This window comes from Monodelphis domestica, chromosome 4 (assembly GCF_027887165.1).
Source record: "Monodelphis domestica isolate mMonDom1 chromosome 4, mMonDom1.pri, whole genome shotgun sequence".
Taxonomy (NCBI): domain Eukaryota; kingdom Metazoa; phylum Chordata; class Mammalia; order Didelphimorphia; family Didelphidae; genus Monodelphis; species Monodelphis domestica.
Window position 1 is genome coordinate 419,669,015 of NC_077230.1, and position 23,246 is coordinate 419,692,260.

The following is a 23,246-nucleotide window of genomic DNA, read 5'->3' on the forward strand; positions in this document are numbered from 1 at the left end:
CGGGACCCCTCCCCACCGCCGCCCATCTCCCGCCGGTGACCTCGCAGCGGCTTCCCCGGGGAGAGCTCGGGGTCCGAGGCAAGGCCTAGGGGTGACCTTGGGAGCCTGCTCCCTGAAGGGGGCGGGGAGCACTGGAGGGACTCCAGCATCCTCCGGGACGGGGATGGTCTGAGGTAACCCGGGGCCTCGGGACAGAACCAAGGTCGACGCATGCCCCCGGCAACCATCCCCGCCCGCCCCCCCCCCCCCCGGACCCCTCCGGGCTGGGGGCCGGTGGGACGGGAGGGCGGCCTGGAAGGGCAGATCCGGGGGTCCGGAGAGGGGCCTGGAGGCCAGGGAAGGCGGGGGGCGTCCTGGAGGAAATGGGGGTGCGCAATGGGGAGGGGTGTGCCCGGGAGCCGGGGGAGGTGGGGCATACGCCGGGCCGGCCTCCCCTCCCTCCCCTCCCCACATCTGCCTTCTCCAGGTCCAGGGGAGGGAGCGGGGGAGTGGAGGGAGGAGGGGGAGTGCGGTCCTGGGCGCCTGGGGCTCGGGGCGGGGGCGGCGGGAGCAGCTGCGCAGAGCGAGGAGGCGCCCGAGCCCGAGCGGAACGCGCGATCGCTCCGCGCAGCTCCGCAGGACCAGCCTCGCTCGACCCGGTCCCTCCCAGCCTCTCACCCGCAGCCCCGGGCACCCTGACCCCGCAGCCTCAGGCCACCGGCCCCGGAGGGCCCCGGTGAGTGGGGGGAGGGGGCTGCGGAAGATCGGCTCCGCCGCGGGCGGGGGGAGCCTTCTGCCCCGGGGGACCGGCAGCCCCCAGCTTCCAAGGTCTGGGGGACGGGGATGCGGGATGAACGGAGAATGTCAGCGAAGGGCGGGCTGCCCGGGCACGGGCATGGGCACGGGCGGCCCCTGGGGCACGTCCTCTGCGGGCTGGGGAGGGAGGGGGGATCTCTCCTGGAACGCTAGAACCCAGTGGGGGGGGGGGGCTGGACCCGCTCCCTTTCCGAGCCGCGATGGCTCCATCTGTAAGGTGGGGGGAGGGGCGCTAGCCAGCTTCTCGGAGCATCCTCCGAGTCCCGCAGGACGTCGGCTGGTCCAGGGTCTGGGCTCCGGGGGCCGGACGTGCCTGCTCCTAACTGCCGTCTTCTTGCTCCCCTCCTCCAGCGGGTCTAGCCAGACCATGGACAATCCCCAGGAACTGCACCAGCCCTTACTCGGGCCACCACCCAAGGGGTCCCCCGTCAAGGAGTCCCCCGGCTCCCGGCCCCCGAGCAAAACTCCCGGGAAAAAGCAGAAGCGAGCCAAGAGCGAGAAGGCCATAGAGATGCTGCCTCTGCCCACCATCAGCCTGGGCCTGTTTGATACAAAGAGCCCTGAGCTGGAGGTAGGAGCTGGGGTCAGCAGAGGGCACCCAGGGGTGCCATTCCTCCAGGCAGGCTGACCTCGAGGGAGCAGCCCATCCTGTTTCCCCTGCTCTCTGCCCCGTGAAGCCTCAGTGCCCAGGCTTCCAGCTAGTGAGCTCCCCGTCCCGGGAGGGCTCCTCGGCCACTTGTTGGGGACGTAGAGGGCACTCTGGCCAGACCCTCCGCTTCTCCTTTGTGTGCCATGACCGTCATGCCCAGGCCTCGCGAGCCCATCTCCTCCCTGGCTGCGGCTCTTTCTGGTCCCCATCCATCCGTGTCTGCTCCCTGCCCATCTCTCCCCCCGCCCGTGCCCGTGTGCCCATCTCTGCTCTGCAGTCTCCTGGCTTTGTCCCTGCTTCCGCCTCTTTTTGGCTCCCTCCTCCCCGTCTCTCCGCTTGTCTCCAGCTGTTCCTTCAGGCCTTGGCTGCGCGCTCTCTCCCGGCCTGGGAATCTGTCCGCATCTCTGCCGCCTGGCCCGATGCCCTCTTCTCTTCTCGCCCCTTTTCTCTCTCCCTGGTGAGGAGGCCAGTGCTGGGGGGAGGGGGGCAGCTGGCCCCTTCAGGCTCCTCAGCCCAGAACTCTTCTCTGGTGCCCCCCACATGGCCGCCATTAGAGCAGGAGCTCCAGGAGGCCCTCTGCAGCCTCTGGGCTCAGCCCCCAGCAGGTGGCCAATAAGTGCTTCATGCCTTTCTCCCCGTCTGTCCCACCGGCCTGGGTCCTCTGACCAGGGCTGGGGGCCACTCGGGGGTCCCCACGGCCCCGGCCCTGTCTCCTTCCTCCACAGGACTATTGGGCCAATGAAAGTGAGCTGGAAGCAATGGGGCTCGGCCACTTCACCCCCCTGCTCTCCCGGGATTACGTGGGCCTCGCCGTCTTCTCTATCCTCTGCTGCTTCTGGCCTTTGGGCATCGCAGCCTTCTCTCTTGCCCAGAAGGTCAGCAAGGGCCGGGGCACAGGGGGAGGGAAGCAGGGAGGAGGGTCCTGGGCCCGGGGCTCACAGCTCTCCCCTCTTGTCCCCTCAGACTAACAAGGCCTGGGCGGCCGGCGACGTCCAGGCAGCCGGGGAGTCTGCACGCCGGGCTTTCCTGCTGTCTGTCCTCGCCATTGGTCTGGGGGTCTGCATCTACACAGCAGCCCTGGTCACCCTGGCCACCTACCTGACCTCTGGGGAGACCCTCTAGAGGCTCGGACTGGCTCGTTCCCCCTTGGGCCCGCCGGGGTCTTGAGTCGTGACAGCAGCCAAGACCACAAGGAGTAACCCCTCCCTGCCTCCCTTCTGCCCCCACCTCCCTTTCCCTCCCCCTTCTCTGCCCCCCACTCCCTTTCCCCTGCCCCCTTCTCTGCCCCCCAGTTCTACCTCCCCGTCTCCCCACCCCCTCTCCATCCCACCCCCCAGAGCCCAGGAAGAAACACGGGATTAAACCTGGGATTCATGTGAAGTCAAAGTGTTGTGTGTGTGTGTTGGGGGCCTGGGAAGGGCCTGGTAGGGACCACCTTCGGCCCCCTGATTTTCGCCTCTCCAGGAAGCTGGGCAGGGCCCAGGCTCTCACCCCCATTCCTCCGGATCCACCCTGCAGCCCTCTGCCTGCCACCTCCCACCTCCACCCCCTTGTTGCCCCTCGTGCCCAGAGACGCTGAAGGCTCTATGCTGGCACCATTCTGGTTCCCATCAAGCATGTGCCGGGCACCAGGAACAAAAGACAAAAGCGGTGCAGTCCCTGCCCTCGGGAATCCACCTTCCTCCTCCAGGCCCTTGGCCTGGTGCCCGGCAGTGACCTCAGTTCTCCTTCTAGGAAAGGGCAGGTTCCCTGAGCACAAGAACTGTTCCTTCTGTTCTGTCTTTAGTGTCTGGATTTGAGACGGCACCACAGGGTGCAAAGCCCTGGGTTCCAATCTAGCCTGACACTAGGTGACCCTGGGTGAGTCACTTTACCAGTTCCCTTCCATGGAAGGGAGGAACTGGAGGCAAAAACCCTAAGTACCTCTCGGGGTGATGGGGAGCCCTCAGCCACCCCAGGAGGGGGTGCCCTCAGGTCTGGGCAAGGCCTGCCCTGAGGTAGGTGCAGGGGTGGTGGGGTGAGAGGAAGGGGCTGTGCCCTCCCCCCAAGAGCGGCACAGACCAGGCTCAGGCACTCGTGAGGTAAACAAGGATGTGCTATTTACATTTTCGGAGATCACAGTGTGGGGCTCAGGGGGCCCTCAGAGGCCCCTTCCTCTGGGGGGGAGGGGGGGGCTGGCTCCTATTCAGCTCTTGGAATAGCGTCGCTGCAAAGAGTCTCTGTAGAACCGAAAGATGTGAAGAGAGGCATGCTGGGCCGCGGCAAGGCACTGCTGGAACTGGGGGAGGGACACAAGGTCAGCGGCTCCTGGGGCTCCTCCCGTCCCGTCCCGTTCCGTTCCCCCCCCCTCCGGGGCCCTCAGAGAAGCTGCCAGGGGAAGGGGCCCGCCAAGAGGAGGGCTGTCCAGGGACTGGAGGCCCGAGGCTGCCAAACCAGGAACCCCCTGAGCTCAGGGTTGAGTCGAGAAGCCATGGAGGCAGAATTCAAACCCAGCAGAGCCTGCTGCTTCTCTCCTGGGCCCCACTCGCTCTGTGGAGGCCTGGCTCCCTCCCCAAATCCCTGCCCAACTCGGGGGCTGTTGGGCCAGCTCTGGAGCGGCGAGAGATCCCTGGAAGGGACCTGGCTCTGGGGAGAACTGTGGAGCCCCGAGGCCCGAGCCTCCAGGACCTGGGCTCAAAGCAAAGCCATAAGGAGGCTCGCTGGCCAGGCCCGAATGACGGAAAGCCCGGGGCCAGAGAGTGGGGGCAAAGGGAGGGCACGGAGGCCGGGAGCCTTACCTCAGCCACAGAGTAGAGTCCCTTGGTGGTGGACATGAGCAGCTTCTGTTCAGTGCTGTCCAGGGCGAAGGTAAGGATGGCCCGAGCCTCCTGGAAGAGGGAAGGGCCTGTCTGTCCATCCGCCCCTCCCCCACAGTCAGCACCCCCCCCCTCCTGTCTGCCCCACGGCTGCTGTACAGCCTCAGGGCCGGCCAGCCCCAGAGATGGCAAGCTGAGGTGCCAAGGAGTGCTGGGAGGCTGGGCCTCTGGCGGGCGCTTCCCCTTGGGCCCTGCTCACCTTCTCCTGCTTGGCGGTGGGGTCTAGGACGAGGCCACCATCCAGGTCCAGGGCACAGGTGACGCCGCAGAACAGTGCCCGCAGGGGCACCCCGGCATCCACCAGGGCCAGGCAGGCTGCATTTAGGCAGCAGGCCAGCAGCTGGGCAAAGGTCCGGGTCAAGGAGGCAGGCTATGGAGGAAGAGAGGCCCAGGCCCAACGCCCACCCGAGGCTTTCTGCCCAGGCTGCGAATCCTAGACCAGTGGTTGGGGAAAGCCTTTAGGGTCTGCTAGGCGCTCCTTGAGCACTTCAGAGGTCGGGAAAACTGGGGCCTTAGGAAGAGACTGGGCTAAGGCCATTCATCAATTCAGCTCGAGTTGGGCAGGCTGTGGGCCCCGGGCTTTAGGGGTGAAAAGGGCCTGAGGGGCCATCACCTCCTGAAAGGAGGCCCCACAACCATCATCTGACTGGGGACCCCAACCCCCATTGGCCTCCTCTACTCGGAGGCAGCTCCCACACTTGGGCTGACTCTTCTCCGTCTGGGGCCGCCCTGAATGAGCTGAATCCCTCTAGACGGGACGCAGCTCCCGTCCTCTCTTCTCCAGGCTCAACATTCCCTCAAGCCCTCCTCAGACGGCCTGGACTCTGGGCCTGCCTTGAGGGACCTCCGGACTAGCCTCCCCTGGACGTCGGGATCAGAACGGAACATCCCCGCCTTACTCCTGGAATCTGTGGCTCTTGGGGTGACGGTCAAGAGTGGCCCTATTAGCTTTGGGAATCCCTCCACCCCACTGACCACTGGAGCCCCAAACCAGGGGCCAATCAGGAGGGGAAGGGGAGGAGGACAGAGAACAGGGAGGTCGTCGGGGCCAAGGATACCGAGCCAGCATCACTGACGATCTGCAGGACGACGGTGATGGAGGTCCGGGGGTGCAGGGTCCCCAGCACCACAGCCTCGCACGTGGTCCGGATCAGCCGCTCCCTGCTCTTCTCTGCTACGCCTGGAGGGAGGAAGAAATGACGGCGGCCGTGACACGACCTCTGGCTCACCCCCTCGTTCTACAGCAGACTGTAGAGGCTGAGGGCCCAAAGAGGAAGCTCTGGGCCTGCCCAGCACCCCACAGCCAGGAAAGCCCCGAGTCATGTGGTCTTCTTTCTACTGCGTCCCATGGGGCCTGGGGCCAGATCCACTGGAGCCCAGAGAGCTCCCAAGCTGGCCTCACCTACCACCTACAAATCCCTGGCAGGGTCCAGGGGGCAGGAGTGGGACCAAAAACTCCCCCCACTTAGATAAAGTAGTTGGGGGATACCCAGGGCTCTTCTGGAAGGGCCCCAAGCTCTGGGAAAAGAGGAACCAGGGCAGCATCAGTGGGGAGGGTGGCAGGAGAAGCAAAAGATATAAACACACACATGTGCACACCCACGGAAAGAGATGGCGCGCCCAGCAGATGCCCTTGACAACCAGTTTCCTGAGAAGATGGAGCTCGTCTGCCATGAGTTTCTCTTCTTCATCAGACTTCTGTCTTCACACGGCCTCCTTCCAGCCTCCTGGGAAGGCTCTCTCCTCTGTCTCCCATCTACCTGTCCACTGGCTCCTGCGCCACTGCCTGAGGTCACCCTCCCACCTGAGCTTAAAAAGAGCCTTGCTCTGACCTAGGCAGCCTCCAAGTGGCCTGCTCACTCCTTCTCCCAACTGCTAAGCCTGCCCTTTCCACTCACTGCACCCCCTTACACAGCCAGCACTCATCCTCTCCACTCTGGGTCCCCGGGCTCAATCAATGCTCACGTCTAAGCAGACAACTTCCGAACCTGTCCATCCGCCCCTAACATTCCCTTGAGTCTGACTTCTTCTCCACCCCACCTGAGGTTTTCTTGCTAAAAAGACTGGAGTGGTTTGCCATTTCCTTCTCCAGTGGAGTAAAGAAAATGAAGGTTATATGACTTGCCCAGGGTCACACAGCTTCCAAGTCCCCGAGGCTGGATTGGAACTCAGGCTTCCTGACTCCAGGCCCAGGGCTCTGGGATACTATGGAGTCACCCAACAGGCCCTTTTTGTCTTTTTGTTTAATCAACCAATCAGTTGTGTCTGACTGTGACTCTATTTGGGATCTTCTTGGCAGTGATCTTGGAGTGGTTGGCTATTTCCTTCTCCAATTCATTTTATAGATGAGGAAATTGAGGCAACCAGGGTTAAGTGACTTTCCCAGGGTCATACAGCTAGGAACTGTCTGAGGTTCAATTTGAAATCAGGTCTTTCTGTCTTCATATCTATCCACTGCACCCAAAGCTCCTTATCTGTCTGAATAATGACACCAACTTATATAATGCTTTTAAGGTCAGAAAAACCTGTTCTCCAGTTGCAAGTATTACCCCATTTTACAGATGATGAAACTGAGTTTTGGAGGGACTGAATGATTTGCCTGAAGTCTTACTACTAGTAAATGCCAAAGCTAGGATGGATCCCCAAGGAAGGGTCCTCTAGTACTCTGCCCCACCCTACCCAATCAGCTTCTGAAACAAGGCACGGATTTGACTAGGTCATCCCTCTCCTTAAAAGCCTTAGTATGGCTACTATGGAAATATGTTCTGCATGAAGGCATGAGGATACTCAATATCACACTGTTTGCCTTCTCGGGGAACAGGGAGGGAGGATACAATTTGGAACTCGACATCTTTAGTTTGGGGTAAGATTTTATTTTTTTCTCAAATACAGATGGAAGTGATTTTTTAAGTTTTCTCACATTTGGGGGACTCAACGTTTTAAAAAATGAATGTTAAACATTTTTGACATGTAATTGGGAAATGTTTAATACATTAATAGGGAACCACTGAAGGCCTTTTATAGACATAATGTTATATGTAATATTTTTATCATATATAAAATTTTCATATCTATGTGTTTTTAAATGTTTAATATTTTATTTTCCCAATTACATATGATTACAATTTTCAACACACATTTTCCAAAATTCTAAGATCCAGATTCAACCCCACCATCACCACCACCATTCCCTGAGAAGACAAATAATTTGATCTCAGTTATCCATGGGAAGTCATGCAAAAGGCAAGCAATTTGATCTGGGTTAAACATGTATTACCATGTAAAACATACTTTCATATTGGCGGTGTGTGTGTATCTGTAAGTCTTCGTTTCATACTGTGTATGTATTAAAATCTTTCAAGGTTCCCTACTGTTTAAAAGAAAAATGATCCTGATCCTAGCATAAGGCCCACAGGCTTCAATTCCCATCTACTTCTCCACACTCTTTTTTTTCCTTTTTATTATCTTTTGATAATTATTCTCACTTCCAGAACAGGTACAGCCCCCCTCCCCCTCTCCCTCCCAGCCAGGAAACCATCGCCTAGAAATTCTTCTAAAAAGGAAAAAATGCTGTCCAGGAAATGCAGCCAATATTGCAACCCAACCTGACAGCATCTCCAGTGCTCCCCACCTGTGCTGATGGCTAACCAAAGGGAACTTCCTTTGCCTTCTTCCTTCCCCTCACTGGCTTTCCACCTTTTGTTCTGGAAACAGTAATCAAATAAACACTCCCAGTGCTGGAAAGGATGTCAATGAATTGTCCTAAGATTCCAGTCCTTGGAGCCCTGAGCCTGGAGCCAGGAAGGACGGAGTTTCATTCTCACCTCAGACACTTACTGGCTGGGTGATGTCAAGTCACTACATTCTGCCAGCCTCAGTTTCCTCATCTGCAAAATGAGGATAAGAAGAGCGCCTTTCTCCCAGAGTTGTGGTGAGGCCCAAATGAGACATTTATAAAGGGTTTTAGGAACCTTAGGAGGTTGGAGAAATGTTCACTATTATTACCAACTTTGTGACTTCCTACATCAAAACACACTTCCCTGGCCCAACATCCCCAGATGTGAGGAAACATACACGCGGCTTACTGAATAAAAGCCTTTTCTTTCTTTTTTTCATTCATTCATCTTTACAAACACAGGAAGGTAGGTTTTTTGTATCCTTCTCCAGGCCATTGTAATCCTGCAATGTTTCTGGAGCATTAATTTCTCCTTATGATTTAATATCTTTCTATTCTTTCCCAGCACCCTGTTGTCTGCCCTGAGATGCACATGTCACTTGAGAAACAATCACATTCCAGTGGATGCGTCCAGCATCCCCCAATCAACAGCCATGGACTTTGTGCCCCGTTCTTGGCTGCCCCACAAAGGAACCTCCCAGCAGCCTTGAATGATACAATACCAGCCATTTCCTGAACCCATCAGGCAGCTTCCCCCAGCCCATGACAGAAAGAGAAGGATGAAGAGAGATTCAAAGGATCAGTGGGCCCTGGCTTCATCCCCTCCCGCTCCCTGCTTACCAGGTAGCCCTATCTTGGGCTTCAGAATCACCTCCAGTGTGGCCTTGTTGAAGATCTCCTTGCTGACTTTGACTTCTGCTGGTCCATAGACCCCCACAAGGACTGATGTGTCACCTACAGAGATGGGGGCAGAGGAAGAAGCATGTCACTGCTGACCAGCATCTGCTATCCCCAGAGAAACAGGGACCCTTCAGGCCTAGCCTCAAGTCTTAACTCCACATCTGAACCACTACCAGATTCCACTTCTAAAAAAAGTTCAGATTAATAACTAAGGCTGCTAGGTGGCACCATAGTGCACAGAATGCTGGGCCTGGAGTCAGGAAGACTTGAGTTCAAATGGAGCCTCAGACACCTACTAGCTGTGTGACCTTGAGCAAGTCACTTCACCCTGTTTACTTCATTTTCCTTATCGTTAAAATGAGCTGGAGAAGGAAATGGCAAACCACTCCAGTATTGCTGCCAAGAAAACCCCAAAGAAGGGGGCAGCTGGATAGCTCAGTGGACTGAGAACCAGGCTAGAGATGGGAGGTCCTAGGTTCAAATCTGGCCTCAGATACTTCCTAGCTGTGTGACCCTGGGCAAGTCACTTGACCCCCCATTGCCTAGCCCTTACCACTCTTCTGCCTTGGAGCCAAAGACAGAAGGTAAGGGTTTAAAAAAGAAAGAAAGAAAAAAAAAGAAAAACCCAAAGAGGATCATGAAGAGTTGGACATGACTGAAACAAATAAACAAAAAAAGAACCAACATTTCTATACCACTTTTCAAAAAATGTGAAGCCTTTACATAATTCTCCTCATTTAATCCTTAATACAACCCTCTTTGTATAAGTACTGTTATTATCTCCATTTAATGGATGAAGAAATTAAGGTCAAAAGAAGTTAAGTCACCCAGTTAGTATCTAAGACAGAATCTGAACTCAGAACTATTTATCCCAAGATCCACTGCTCCCTCCCTAAAAATTATTTTGAGCTAGGAAAAAATACAGAGTTCATTTGGAAGAACAAAAGAGCAAGAATATCAAAGGATTTAATAAATTATTACTAAGTTTTTATTAATTAAATTAAATGATTAAAACAAGGTTTAGCAATACTTAAACTGTAATTTTATAAAGTGGTACAATCTAATATGGGCTAGGAAACTGAGAGGCAGATCAGTGGAAAAGAACAGACATACAACAAACAGTAGTAAAAGACTGATTATAGGGGACATCTAGGTGACTCAGTAGATACAGAGTCAGGTTTAAGAGATAGGTTCAAATCTGACCTCAGACACTTCCCAGCTGTGTGACCCTGGGCAAGTCACTTAACCCCCAATGCTTAGCCCTTACCACTCTTCTGCCTTGGAAACTATACACAGTATTGATTCTAAGACTAAAGGTAACCGTTTGTGGCCTTATATTTGACAAAAGTATAGATTCAAGGTTTTGGGATAAGGAACTATTTAGTAAAAATTGCTGGGTCAACTGGACTGTAGTTGGGCAGAAACTAGGTACCAATATCTTATACCATTCGCTAAGATATGATTAAAATAGATATATGGCCTAGACATAAAGGGAGATATAAGTAAATGAGAACAGAGAATGTATTATCTATAACATTTATTGATAGGTGAGAATTTATGAATAAACAAGGGACAGAAGGCACTGTGGAATATAAAATGGATAATTTTTATTATACTGAATTAAAAAAGATTTTGTACAAATAAATCTAATATAGCTAAGATTAGAAAGAAAGCAGAAAATGAAGGGAAAAACCTTATAGACAGTTTCTTTCTTCTTTTTTTTTCCTTAAAACCCTTACCTTCCAAGGCAGAAGAGTGGTAAGGGCAATGGGGGTCAAGTGACTTGCCCAGGGTCACACAGCTGGGAAGTGTCTGAGGTCAAATTTGAACCTAGGACCTCCCATCTCTAGGTCTGGTTCTCAATCCACTGAGCTACCCAGCTGCTCCCTAGACAGTTTCTTTGATAAAGATCTCACATCTAAAATATTTATAATAAGAATAATTCCCCCAATTGATGAAGAATCAAAAGATATGAATAGTTTTTGGATAAAGAAAGGCATATAAAAAAATGCTCTAATTCACTACTGATTAGAGAAATTCAAATCAAAATGACTCCAAGATATATCATACCTATCAGATTAGTTAAAATGATGAAAGGGCAAAAATGACAAATATTGGAGAGAATGTAGAAAAATAGGGACACTAATAGACTTATTGATTTGTGAACTAATAGAACCATTTTGAAGAGCAATCTGGAATTATGCCCAGAGAATTATAACACTGTGTATACCTTTTTGACAACTATTAGGTTTGTTTCCAAACGTGATCAGGGAAAAAGGAAAAGAACTTATATGTTCTAAAATATTCATAGTAGTTCTCTTTGTGGTGGCAAAGAACTGGAAATTGAGGAGATACCCATCAATTGGGTGGTTTATTATTGTTATGAAATACTACTGGAAGGTAAGACATGATGAGCAGATTAATTTTTTTTAACTTGAAAAGACCAACACGAAACAATGAAGAAATTAGTAGAACCAAGAGAACATTCTATACAAAGAATTGCTTGTGAATGTCCCCTTCCAGAGAAGAAAGACAAATACTAACATGAAAAACATAGTTTATATTTAATTTTTTTTAAGGTGATATCTTCTATAGTATGGGTAGTATAAGGAGATAGGGAGATACCCAGGCATGTAACCAACAAACAAATTTTTTTAAAAAGAGAGAAAAGAAATCCATGGCTCCCTATTCCTCCATGGTTTCTTCACCTAAACCCACTGGGGAAGCCCTCCTGGAGAGGGGATGAAAGCTGGAGGAGGGCAGAAGGAAGGTGGAGACAGGAGCTGCCTTAGGCCTTTTGGGAGTCTTGTAACTCGCCAGATAAATCAGTCCAGATTTTTGCAGTTCGGTATTTGCCTGCGGAAGGGGTTATTTGCCAGGAGCACAGTGATCTGCTTCTCCGTGGAAATCTCTAGAGGTAGGGCTGGAGTTTTACCCGGAAGGGGATTCTTATGCACTAAGAGAAGAGTCACCGAAAAGGCAAGTTCGAGTGAGGGAAGAGTCTTCAGAAGGGGAGCTCCCACCTGTTTTTGCATTTTTACCCAGAAGAGGGTATTCACCAGCACTGGGCTGCATACCAGTATTAAGGGGTGATTTTTATTTTGCCACAAGCCAAAACCAGGCCTTATATAGAAGCATTTTATTCCCAGAGTCCTAATCCTCTTAAAGTAAGTCTCCCACGCAGGATACAAATTTACCCACCAGTCAAATATGGCATATTTGACTAAGGGCATATTTGTCCCTCCTCGGTGCAGAAGGTGCATTTACCTCCAGAAGCAGAGTGGGGGTAGCCAACCACAGGAGGGTCGATTTATTGGGCTGGCCCTAGCCCTCAGAACGGGGACCGGTATTTACTCGGAAGCGGGTATTTACTCGGAAGCAAAGATTGATTGGGTGGTACCTCACCTTGCAGGAAGGAGGCGGAGCCATCGGGCCGGGACAGCAAGTTCTGTTCGCAGGCGAAATGCCGGAGGCTGCAGCCGGAGCCCCGTGGACTTAGATCCGCATCGGTCCCCGACCCGGCCCCAGTGCTTGTCCCGAGTTCCATCTCCATCTCCATCCACGTGAAGTCTCGGTCAGAACTACTTCCGGGCGTGTACAGGGCGCATGCCTGAATGTTTTGGTGCGCACGCGCAAGTCTTTTATTTGTTTGGACACGTGGTTTTGGTGGTCTTCAACCTACTCCAACTCCAGTGAACGAAAGCAGACCAGCCTGAGCAGCGAGAGAGCGCGCATGCACTATGATCGGGGTGCGAGGGCGCCAAGTTTGTCACTCTCCCTCAGCCCCGCCCCCCGCCCTCAGCCAGAGTAAACCATTTGGTCACCGAAGGGAGAAGGCGGGATCAGAATGGCCCAAGATCCAATCCCAGCCCTGTCGAGGTTAGGGGGCGGGGCTATTCAGAGGACTCACCCCCCACCCCCTCTCCTGGGGTTGTCCCAGCCTCTGCCTGAAGACGCTGCGGCTTCGGAGGCCTCGGAGCCATAGATAAGGGCAGAGGGGGAGTGGCGGGGCGGGGGTTGTCTTCCCCGGAGGCCCTCCCCGACGGCTCGAGAGGCTGTACTGTCCCACGTAGGGTTGTGGGCGTGTACTGCTTTTCAGGCGGTGGACTCGCCGCCCCGGAGAGAATCCAGACGGCAGCCGCCGAGCGAGACAGTTAACGGCTTCAGTCAAGATGGCGGTGGCGGTAGCGGTAGCGCGAGCCTTTATCCTGCGAGAGGGGCTGTCCTTGGCCCGGCGCGGGGCACGCGGATTGGCGGGATCCGTGAGTGTGCCCGCCCCTAGGACCGCGAGACCCCAAGCCTCGGGTTCCCCGGGGGCAGGGGGTGAGAGGAAGCAAGGGAGGTTCTGAGACCCCCTAGGGTTAGGGCACAAAAGAAAGAAGACCCCCGGTTAGAGAGGGAAAGAACTGAGACCTGCTGGGGTGAAAATGCAAGAGAAGGGGGACTTTGAAAAGGAAGGGGGCAGGGAACGAGCCAGGACTCCTGCTTCCTTCCGGGTGCAACAGAGGGGAGACCCCCAAGGAAGTAGGAAGCTGAGACCCCGCTCCCTGTGGTGAGAGTGCAAGAAAGGGGAGATTCCGCTTTAGAGAAGGAGCTGAGACCCCTGGGGTGAAGGAGTGAGGGGAGAGTAGGAGGGGGACACCTTTCAGAGCCCCTGGCTCATTGGGATCCTCCCACATTTTCACTTGGGTGACCTTGGACGAGATATTTGTTCTCTCTGGGTCTCAGTGTCTCCCTGTTGTTGCTAAGCTCCTTCTTGGGTGGGCCGAAGAGGCTGGCTACTTTGGGGGGAGAGAGGGGGGAGCCCTGGTTTGGGAACCAGCGAATCAAGGCCCCCACTTTTCAGCCCGCTTTCCTGGGGCAGCCTTTGATGGTCTCCTGGACTGGCCAAAGTGGCTGGCTTAACTGCCTTTAATATCCCCAGCCCCTTGGCCTATTAAAACAGTGGTCCTGGGCCTCCACCTGCTACTGCCCCTTGGCATGCTGGGATTTGTTATTTGTCCTGAGACCTGAAAACAGCCACTTCCCTGCCTTCTGCCCATTGGCTGGGCAAGGGGGTGGGAGGGAGGCTGGGCCCTGGTTGGCCAAGGAAAGGTCATTTATAGGTGGCTTCAGTCCTCTTTCTCAACCCTCTCGTGCCCAGGAAGTTTTCTGGTCCTTCCAGTTCTTTGGTGATTAGGATCTTATGGATGATTCTTGGCTCCTTCCCTGGAAAGGAGCAGTTAAGCCTGGTGGCCCTTCCCTTTCCTGCTCCCTGAAGTCATGCAAGGAACTGACTGAGGACTGAGTTCCAGTCCTGCTGCCTGCCCTTGCTGTTTGAGTTGTCTCAAGTGCCTCTGGCTGTTAAGCAGAGATAATCCCTCCCCTGGCAGTTTTTGAGATAGAAAGTTAAATAGAAATGGAGCTGCACCCCTAGTCCTTGGGAAGTGTCTTTATGCTGAGTGGGTGCAGGCACCTCAGGGGGTAGTGGAATGGGGCCTGACTATCTCCACTGAGCTTGGGCAGCCTCTGGAAGTTAGATGCTGGCATCCTTATGGCCTTGTGCCCTGGTCTTCCAAGGACACTGAAGCCCTCAATCACCTGGGACTTAGAAATCTCAAACAGTGACTGTCACAAAATGCAGCCCTTATGCTAGAAGAAAGAATCCATCTGTGGAACTATCATTTTTAGAACCCTTCTTATGGAAGGACTTTCCTCCTTAAGATCCTTTATCCTTGAGCCATTTGTTTCTCTGACAGGGATACTGAGGCCCTCTGCAAAATGTTCTACCCTAGTGTCGTCTGTTAAGTCTCTGAATTACCCCCTTCCCTTTCAAGGGTTGCTGCACAACTTGCGTTTTTAAGGTCCACAAATCAGTAAAGTAAACTTTTTAAACTTAAGACAATTCTTTGTCACCCTTAAAGCAATGTAAGAATGCAAACGACTAGGATTAATCCTCTCCTCAGCCTTTGGGATAGGCATTGGAGAGAACTGGGGGGACCTCAGACCTCAGCTGGGGAAGGGACTGGGCTAGGCAAATTTAGGGAGGTGAGTCACACTCACTGAAACTAGGGAGAAAAGACACCTCCATTATACCTCAAGAAACCTCCCCTTGATGGCCAATTCTTATCTGATATCTCTCTGTCTATGTCTCCTTTCCTCCCTCTCCTTCCCCTTCCTTTCTCTGTTTCTCTCTCACATACATTTTTTTGAGCAGAACTATTATCCATGGGAAACGGGTGGCTGTGGCAAGGAGGTAATTTGGGGACTTTCCTAGGCTGGTGGACCCTGTGAGTCAAACTGCCTGGCTAGCACGAACCCTACCCTAAATCACCCTGACTTTGGCCAAGTCCCTTTATCTTACTGGGCCCCCATCTGGGCAAGAAGAGAGGAGATGAGTGGTATAATCCATTTTGGCCCTCCTATGAAATCCTATTTGTTCCCCATACACCCCTGGGCATGGCCCCCAACCTCAATGTCTTTAAAGATAATCATCAGCACCACCAGCATCAGGGCCACTTGGCTGTTCTCAGGTCACCCAATATCTGTACTTTTTCCAAAGTTTTCCATTGGCCTGACCAGTTGTTTAGTGCTAATTATTTCTCCTGGAGGTGGCTGAGACCTTTCTTCTCATCTTCTGAATACCTTTTGTTACCACCAGAATATCAAGTCTTTGATCTCCACTTGATTATAGGCAAGTCACTTAGATCTCGGAGCCTGTTTTCTCGTCTTTAAAATGGGGTTAATAAAACTTTTAGCACTCTTTTTTCACAAAACGTTGTAAAGATGAGTTTGGACAATATATCTAGTGCTTTACAGACTTTAAAGCTGTTCTGTGGATATGCCAAGAACCATCCCCTAGCCTTGGAAATATATAAGGATGTACTGACTGGTAGGTGGAAATGTTCTCTGCAGAACACCTGTTTGAGGCAAAGAAAGGCCAGACCATGCTCTCTGGTCCCAAGTTGGCATTGTTGCTCATAGCAGAACACAGCCACCATCCCAAATAGCTGGGCTGAGTTTGATGCAGGCAAGGGCCTGAGAAAGATCTTGGGCTATGTGTTAAGAGGCACAGGGAAGGGCACTCGGCAACCATAAGATGTCTGGTGTGTGCAGAGCTGGCTGGCCAAAGGATGGATGCTGGGGCTGACAAAGAATAGGGTTGGTTGGCAGCCTGCTGCCTATAGTTATGGCTCCTATGGACTCATTGAAGTGGGGTGGGCTTGCTCTCCCCCCTTCCCATTTTGAAAATTATTAAGTACTTACCATGTGCCAGGCACCACTCTAAGCACTGTATATACAAATATGAAGGGGGGAAAGTCTCAAAGAGCTTACAATCTAATGGGAGATTAAGGGTGCAAAGGGACCCTGGCATTGGGGGCATGACAGAGAAGGCCAGAGGAGAGCAGCCCAGTGGACAATGAAATAAGCAGTTAAGTGCCTGCTTTATATTTGGCACTGGCCAAAGCACTTTGCAAATTTCCCATTTGGCTCTCCCTATGCCAGCTCTGGTAAAGAAGTACTCTCCCTTTTTACAGTTAAGGAAACTGAGACAGAAAGCATTCAAGTGATTTGCCTAGGATCACACAGCTAGTAAATGTCTGAGGCTGGATTTTAATTCAGGCTTTCCTGACTTTGAGTTCAGGGTTCTAGCCACTGAGTCACTCTTAAGGACCTTATGGGACTCCATCCCTTTAACTTCATATTTAAGGAAACGGATCTGTAGAAAGTTTTGAGGATTGAGCAAAGTCACACTACTAATAAATGAGGCAGCTGGTGATAGTGGTTAACATACCTGGACTTGGAGTCAGGAAGGTCTTGAGTTTAAATTCTGCCTTGGACATTTACTAGCTTTGTAACCCTGGGCAAGTCATTTGGCTTCTGCCTGCCTCAGTTCCTTTACTCATTAAATAGGGACTATAACAGCTTCTCCCTCCCTCCCAAGGTTGTTAAACTACAGGAGTTTGCCCTTACTTGGCAGAGCCAGAACTGAAGTGGGCTTCTCTCTAAATCTAGTTCTTCCTACCAGGTCTCAGCCATGTACAAACACGCATGTTGTGTAAAGTGATCTGTAAATGCAGACAGCTTTCTAATGCTTGTCTCTTCTTGTAGTGGGTTGTGTGAGCCCAGACTCCCAAAGAAGCTTCTTGAGGGCAGGCTTCTTCCCAGTGTTGCCACACCTGGGGCTCAGTCAAGGATCACAAAACTGGTTCTGCCACAGATACACTTTGGCACTGCCAGGGCTGACAGTGAATTCCCTAGGACGGCATTCCAAATATGTCTGGGCAATAAACTCCGGTGGGTTTCACACCTTTTAGGACTAAGATGGGATTCAGGCTACATGGACTATGCCTGCAGCCTGGGGGGTGAGCCCTGGTAGGGACCTCAGAGAGGGATAGCCACCTTATTGTGGAGAAAGATGCCCCTTCTGCAGCATCCATGACGGCTCACTCAACTTCCCCTCAAAATCTCCCAGGAAGGAGAGCTTACAACTGCAGAAGACAGGGTAATTTTTCCTGATTTTTGAGGGAGATGTTAGTAGAGGCCCCCACCCCCTGACAAATTTGTCCTCCCCTCTGCCTCAGGCCCGACGGTGGCAGCATGAAGAGTTCTCATCCCTGGATGAAAAACCCCAGTTCCCTGGTGCCTCTGCCGAGTTTGTGGATAAGCTAGACTTCATCAAACCCAATGTCATTTCTGGCATCCCCATCTACCGGGTAATGGATCGTCAGGGTCAGATCATCAATGCCAGTGAGGACCCCCAGGTGAGACCTTTGGGGTCTTGTCTCATGGCCCCTTAGCCTTCACTGGAGTTGTCTGGCTCACTCCTTCCCCTCTTTCTGCCCTCAGCTATCTCAGGAGCAGGTGCTGAAGCTGTACAGGAGTATGACCCTTCTCAACACCATGGACCGAATCCTCTATGAGTCCCAGAGGCAGGTGGGTCTGGTCCAGGCCTGGGAAGACAGAGGGAAGAAGCTTGGGAGGCTGCCCAGCTAAAGTAATCTAGTCCTGCCTCACCCCCCCAGAACCATTGCAGGGCAAAGGAGCCATGGGAACCCTAAGAGGCCAGGAGCAAGGGGGAAAAATTCTAGGAGGGAAGACTGACTGATTCCTGTAGCCTCAAGATGCAGATGTTCAGAGGAAGCAGACAGCTGTGAGACTGCTTTAGCTCCTGTTACCGGGCTTAGGAAAAGAGGAGATGAAGAAAGAAAGAAAGAAAAAGAAAGAGAGAGAGAGAGAGAGAGAGAAAGGAAGGAAGGAAGGAAGGAAGGTAGGTAGGTAGGTAGGTGTTATTTTTATCAGTGATTAGGCTTCTCAGCACTGAGTGTGCCAAGAACCAGGGGGCTTCATGGGCTACTGTTGTGGAGGCTGAGGGATGAATGTGCCCTGTGAGCTGCCCCCTACAGGACTGAGTGCCCAGAGAATGGAAGCTCCTTGCGGACAGGCTCTGAGTCATTTTGTTGCAGCCCAGAATTTTAGAGGGTCCAGAAGGGAGGACCAGAGGGACTAAGAGCAGGATCTTGAGGGCTCTCTGCCAATCCCTGAAGGTAGCAATAGCTGAGCCTGCTACTTGGGGGCCCTCACCTCTTTCTTCTCCACCTCAATGCAGGGCCGGATCTCCTTCTATATGACCAACTATGGAGAGGAGGGCACCCACGTGGGCAGTGCAGCTGCCTTGGATGACACAGACTTGGTGTTTGGACAGTACCGGGAGGCAGGTATGTATGTCTTCTGCCCACGTGACCTGGGGCCTGAAGGGGCATCGAGGGGGAAGTCAGAAGAAGGAAGTCTACAAGTCCATCATGATCCTTCCTCTGCTCGAGGAGCTGCCCATCTAGCCAGAACCAGCAGGGCAGATAGCCACAGGAAGTGGGTGTGGACCATAGCAGGAGGGATTTAGGGGAGGATTACGTGAGCCAGGGAACTTCTAGAGTGAAACACTTCCCCTGACTGAAGTGCAGCCCCGACTGGTCACCATCCTTCTAGTCTGAGAGGGATGCCTGGGTGAGGGGAGAAAGTATCCATGCAGCTCCCTCCAACTCTGAGGTCTTCGGACCCTAGCAGCTCTGCTTGCCTTTCTGTGTCACAGACTTCTTGGCAAGAGTCTGATGTGACCCAGCTTCCTCGGTCACTGGGGCCATCTCTCTCCCCCACTGCACTCAGGAAAGCAAACTCACTCTGAGCTTGCCTCTGATCAGCCTTAAGTAGTAAAGAAAGTCCAATGATCCGCCCCCTTCTAGGGCCTGAGCCCTTCTCCATCTGGCTCCTGTTGCTTGAATCCTCAAGGGAATAGCCCTCCTGGTATGGTATGGCTGCTGCCATGGCTGGAGCCAGGAGTCATGGAGGAGAGCCAACATTGGGTCCGAGTGTTAGCTTTGACCCCAACCGCTGGGTGACCTTGAACAAATCCCTTCTCTGGGCCTCTCCCCACCTGTAAATGGGGTTGGTCTCTCCCCCCTCCTGGGCTCGGTTTATCTCAGTTCTACAAACATTAAACCAGGCCTTGTACTAGGCCCTGGGAATGCCGAGTTGATGCTGAAAAGGTGCCCTCTCTTAAGCCTTCTTTCCACTGCCCTGACGAATGACCCAGGGGCAGGGCAGGGCTTCCCTTGTTGTAAGCTGGCACCTTCTTTGCCTAGAGCGTTGGGTCAGAGCCAGACCTTCCTGGGTTCAAGGTTGGCTCTCTATTCACTCTGCCAGACTAAAGAACAAGAGGAAGGATGGACGTCACATCACTAAGGATTCCCAAGACTGATGAAGAGGGCGCCATTCTAGGCGTGGGGATGGCCCAGCAAGTCCAGGACTCCCATCTGGACAGCCAGTATTCTAATGTCAGGCTCAGTGTTCAAGGAGCCTTGCCAGTGTTAGTAGGCCAGCAGCACAGAGGGCTTTCTGTCCATCTCTCCTGGGCAGTGCCGTACAAGTAGTCCGGTACACCCAAGGCCAGGCAGAGCCGTGCTGCAATGAAGTCCCTAAACCACCTTCCACCAAGAGGAAGCAGAAAGGATCTATTAGGCATCGGCACAGGCCATTGAGCACCAAGCGTGTGCGTGTGGTTCCATAGCCAGCATGCTGGAAATGTAGCAGGGGGAGGACTGATTGGAGGCTAGAGGGAGGGCTGTGTGGACCCCAGTCTGTCCAGAGGGAGGGAGTCTAGAAAAAGACCACTTGAGAGGAATAGTATTGGCCCCAAACCCGCCTCGCCTCCCGGACGTGGTCAGATGTGTGCCCTCTTTCTCTGCCAGGGGTGTTGATGTACCGAGGCTACCCCCTGGACCTGTTCATGTCTCAGTGTTACGGCAACTCCAGCGACCCGGGCAAGGGGCGCCAGATGCCCGTCCACTATGGCTGCAAGGAGAGAAATTTTGTTACCATCTCCTCCCCCCTGGCCACACAGATCCCTCAGGGTGAGTGCCACCGCGCTGGCGGGTGGGGGCTGCGGGCAGCCACGTGTGCCTTCATTGCTAGCAAGCATGGTGGACTGTACCCAGAGAAAGAGGAGTGTGTCCCAGGGCAGACACCCTGGGTCCCCGGGACCTCCCAGCTTGTTGGCCAGCGACTGTCCCAGGTCACCCACCCTCACCCTCTGCATCTTCTCTCCCACAGCGGTTGGAGCGGCCTATGCAGCTAAGAGGGCCAATGCCAACCAGGCCGTGATCTGCTACTTCGGAGAAGGAGCTGCCAGTGAAGGTGATGCCCACGCCGGCTTCAACTTTGCTGCCACCTTAGAATGCCCCATCATCTTCTTCTGTCGCAACAACGGCTACGCCATCTCCACTCCCACCTCAGAGCAGTATCGGGGTGATGGCATCGGTATGGCATGGCTTGGGGCTCCCTCCTTCCTCTCCATTTCTCCCTGTCCTGAATTGCTTCTCCCACAGTGGGACGTGGCAGAGAAGTGCAGAGTGCCAGTTAGGCCAAGTTTTAGCCTGTCTTGGCCCGAGGAGGCTGAGGCGAGCTTCAGATGCCCCTTATGCTCTGACAGTCGTCTCCTCCCTTGTAGATTCCTGGGGCAGTGGGAGGGCTCAGTGGAAAGAGCACCAGGCCTGGAGTCAGGGGAATCTGGGGTCCAATGTGGCCTCAGACACTTCCCAGCGGGGTGACCCTGGACAAGTCACTTCACCCCATTTACCCAGTCCTTGTTGTTCTTCTATCTTAGAACTGATACTAGGACAGAAAGTAAAGGTTTTCAAATAAAGGTGTGTCACAGGGCCGACCTTTTCCTTCACACAGGGCTGATATTTGCTGGTGCCTTGCCCCGGCTGCCTCGTGGCCTTTAAGCCCTCTTCTCTGCTTTGGCCTTTAGTGCTAGACAGGCAGCCAGAAGTGGGGTATCCCCAGGGCTCTTGGTGGTTCCCATGTGGACATAGTAGGAAGAAGGTTCTCCCCTGGAGCTGACCAGGCCCTTCTCCACAGCGGCCCGAGGCCCTGGCTACGGCATCATGTCCATCCGGGTAGACGGCAATGACGTCTTTGCAGTGTACAATGCCACCAGGGAGGCCCGGCGGCGGGCAGTGGCCGAGAACCAGCCCTTCCTCATTGAGGCCATGACCTACAGGTGCGGCTCAGGGCCCTCTGTCGCTGGGCGTCTCCCAGATACCCTGCCCAGGCGTCTTCTGGATGCCCCCTTATCCCAGCCAGGGCTGCCCCTCCACCACCCTGTCCTCTCCAGCCTCACTCCCCCCAGCTCTGTCCCTCCTACAGGATCGGGCACCACAGCACCAGTGACGACAGCTCTGCGTACCGCTCTGTGGACGAAGTGAATTATTGGGACAAGCAAGACCACCCCATCTCCCGGCTGCGCCACTACATGCTGAGCCGAGGGTGGTGGGATGAAGAGCAGGAGAAGGCCTGGAGGAAGCAGTCCAGAAAGAAGGTGGGACTCCAGGGACCCCAAGAGGGCCTGCTGCAGCCAGGAGAGCCAGGGAGTGGGGAGGTCCCAGTGGGCAGAATCACAGCTTCTTAGGAAGAGGGGGCCCATTTGCACCCCCAGAGAGCACCGGCCTGGGTTCTGAAAGCTTCGTGTGCCTTCTCTTTGGCCTTCCAGCAGCCCTGGCCTCTGGTCCTGCCTAGCTCTAACCTCCCATTTTGTGACGGGATGGAGGCGGTGTGAAGTGGGGGTAACCCTGGGGAGCCACCCAGCTCAGATCCTGCCCCCAACTCTCACTAGTGGTGTGGGGTCTCCTCCTGTGGCAGGGAGGTTAGACGGGGCAGAGGGGCCGGACCAACGTGCACACCTTCCCCTCTTCCGCGGTTCCTACGGAGGTCAAACTGATGTGGATTCAATGGAGAAAAATCCAGGCCCAGCAGGGGCAAGTTGGCCCATCACTGACTGGCCTGGTGCCTTAGCTGTTAAGCCCTTAAAGGCCAGATCCCCTCCCACACACAGTGTACCCATGAAGCTCCGGGGAGAGTTCCCGTCTCAGGCAGAGCCACCTCTAAAATAAGGGTTTGGCCCCCAAACCGTGACCCTGGGAGGTGGCCTCTATGGGATCAGACAGGTCTACCCTGAGCCCCTGTGGCCCTTTCTGGAGGGCTCCGTCCTGGACGCTGCCTTGCCTGGCGACCCCTGTGTACACTCTGCTTTGGCCTGTCTGGGCCCTGGTGGCTTCCTGGTGTCCCCTTAGAGTGCCAGTGGGACTGGAATGTCCCTCTCACCTAGGGCTGAACTGGTACCCACTGGGTGCTTCGTGCATGGTGAATTGCCTTCTCTTCTCCCTCCTGGGGAGCAGGTGATGGAGGCCTTCGAGGAGGCCGAGCGAAAGCTGAAGCCCCGCCCCAGCCTCCTCTTCTCTGATGTGTACCAAGAGATGCCGCCCCAGCTCCGAAAGCAGCAGGAATCCTTGGCCCGCCACCTGCAGACCTATGGCGAGCACTACCCACTAGACCACTTTGAGAAGTGAAGGAGGAAGCGGGGAAAGGGCCACCCCTCCTGCTCTGAACAAGCTTGAAGAGGCCCATGGGCCCCAAACTGTGGGGGGCTGCCTGTCTGAACTCCCTGAGACAGGCCACCCCTCCCCCACGGCCAGGCTAGGAGCCTGACCTCGAGCACAACTTAGGAGCCCTCAGTGCTGACCCCCAGCACTTCCTGTCTGGGACGGTCCTTCACCTGCTGCCAAGAAGCACTGGGGCTCCTCTGGGGCTGCCCCGGCTGAGAAGGCTCCCCCGTGGTGTGCTTGGATCCCTGGGAGTGGAATAAAGATTTCTTTGCATTTGGCCCATGCTGCCGGCCCTTTATCTGGGGGGGAGGGGGGGGGGGAGCAGTGCCTCTGGAAGATGGCTTCAAGCTGCGTCAAGGGGAGTGTCCTGGCCAAGGAAGGGGCAGGATTGTGGCTGTCCCTGGAGGCGCCTAAGGGCCCTCTTCTCCCACTCCTGGCCCTGGTCCCTGGTT

The 23,246-nt window shown here is 54.0% G+C and overlaps 3 protein-coding genes across 4 annotated transcripts; 2 read left to right on the forward strand and 1 right to left on the reverse strand.

The window, feature by feature from the left end:
- Nucleotides 1-347: 347 nt before the first annotated feature.
- On the forward strand, nt 348-2,824 carry TMEM91 (transmembrane protein 91). The gene is made up of 4 exons (XM_056796232.1): nt 348-715; nt 1,147-1,366; nt 2,170-2,319; nt 2,408-2,824. Exons 1-4 carry the CDS (start codon nt 363-365, stop codon nt 2,564-2,566), a joined length of 882 nt encoding a protein of 293 aa, XP_056652210.1. The 5' UTR covers nt 348-362; the 3' UTR covers nt 2,567-2,824.
- A 697-nt stretch (nt 2,825-3,521) lies between these two features.
- EXOSC5 (exosome component 5) lies at nt 3,522-12,434 on the reverse strand. Its single transcript, XM_001372141.4, has 6 exons — nt 12,281-12,434; nt 8,816-8,929; nt 5,358-5,479; nt 4,499-4,639; nt 4,222-4,311; nt 3,522-3,722 (listed from the first exon to the last, which is right to left on the reverse strand). Exons 1-6 carry the CDS (start codon nt 12,432-12,434, stop codon nt 3,630-3,632), a joined length of 714 nt encoding a protein of 237 aa, XP_001372178.1. The 3' UTR covers nt 3,522-3,629.
- Nucleotides 12,435-13,002: 568 nt separating this feature from the next.
- On the forward strand, nt 13,003-23,072 carry BCKDHA (branched chain keto acid dehydrogenase E1 subunit alpha). 2 transcript variants are annotated; one of them, XM_001372181.4, is made up of 9 exons: nt 13,003-13,137; nt 17,440-17,619; nt 17,705-17,791; nt 18,465-18,573; nt 20,101-20,262; nt 20,462-20,668; nt 21,272-21,413; nt 21,560-21,731; nt 22,588-23,072. In XM_001372181.4, the coding sequence occupies exons 1-9, from the start codon at nt 13,048-13,050 to the stop codon at nt 22,756-22,758; spliced, it is 1,320 nt and encodes a 439-aa protein (XP_001372218.1). In that variant the 5' UTR covers nt 13,003-13,047; the 3' UTR covers nt 22,759-23,072. The 2 variants fall into 2 exon arrangements, with proteins under 2 accessions (XP_001372218.1, XP_056652209.1); XM_056796231.1 differs by lacking the exon at nt 13,003-13,137 and adding an exon at nt 13,409-13,427.
- Nucleotides 23,073-23,246: the final 174 nt, after the last annotated feature.

What these genes read in the sequence shown, in the direction of transcription:
- TMEM91 (XM_056796232.1), top strand. Translation starts at nt 363, where the DNA reads ATGGGGGTGCGCAATGGGGAGGGGTGTGCCCGGGAGCCGGGGGAGGTG. An exon ending in CAAAGAGCCCTGAGCTGGAG is followed by an intron (nt 1,367 to 2,169) that starts GTAGGAGCTGGG and finishes CTTCCTCCACAG; the next exon opens with GACTATTGGGCCAATGAAAG. An exon ending in CCTTCTCTCTTGCCCAGAAG is followed by an intron (nt 2,320 to 2,407) that starts GTCAGCAAGGGC and finishes TTGTCCCCTCAG; the next exon opens with ACTAACAAGGCCTGGGCGGC.
- EXOSC5 (XM_001372141.4), bottom strand. Translation starts at nt 12,434, where the DNA reads ATGGAGATGGAGATGGAACTCGGGACAAGCACTGGGGCCGGGTCGGGG. An exon ending in TCGTCAGTGATGCTGGCTCG is followed by an intron (nt 4,640 to 5,357) that starts GTATCCTTGGCC and finishes ACCTTTGCCCAG; the next exon opens with CTGCTGGCCTGCTGCCTAAA. An exon ending in GACTCTACTCTGTGGCTGAG is followed by an intron (nt 3,723 to 4,221) that starts GTAAGGCTCCCG and finishes TCCCTCCCCCAG; the next exon opens with TTCCAGCAGTGCCTTGCCGC.
- BCKDHA (XM_001372181.4), top strand. Translation starts at nt 13,048, where the DNA reads ATGGCGGTGGCGGTAGCGGTAGCGCGAGCCTTTATCCTGCGAGAGGGG. An exon ending in ATGCCAGTGAGGACCCCCAG is followed by an intron (nt 17,620 to 17,704) that starts GTGAGACCTTTG and finishes TTCTGCCCTCAG; the next exon opens with CTATCTCAGGAGCAGGTGCT. An exon ending in TGGACAGTACCGGGAGGCAG is followed by an intron (nt 18,574 to 20,100) that starts GTATGTATGTCT and finishes TTTCTCTGCCAG; the next exon opens with GGGTGTTGATGTACCGAGGC.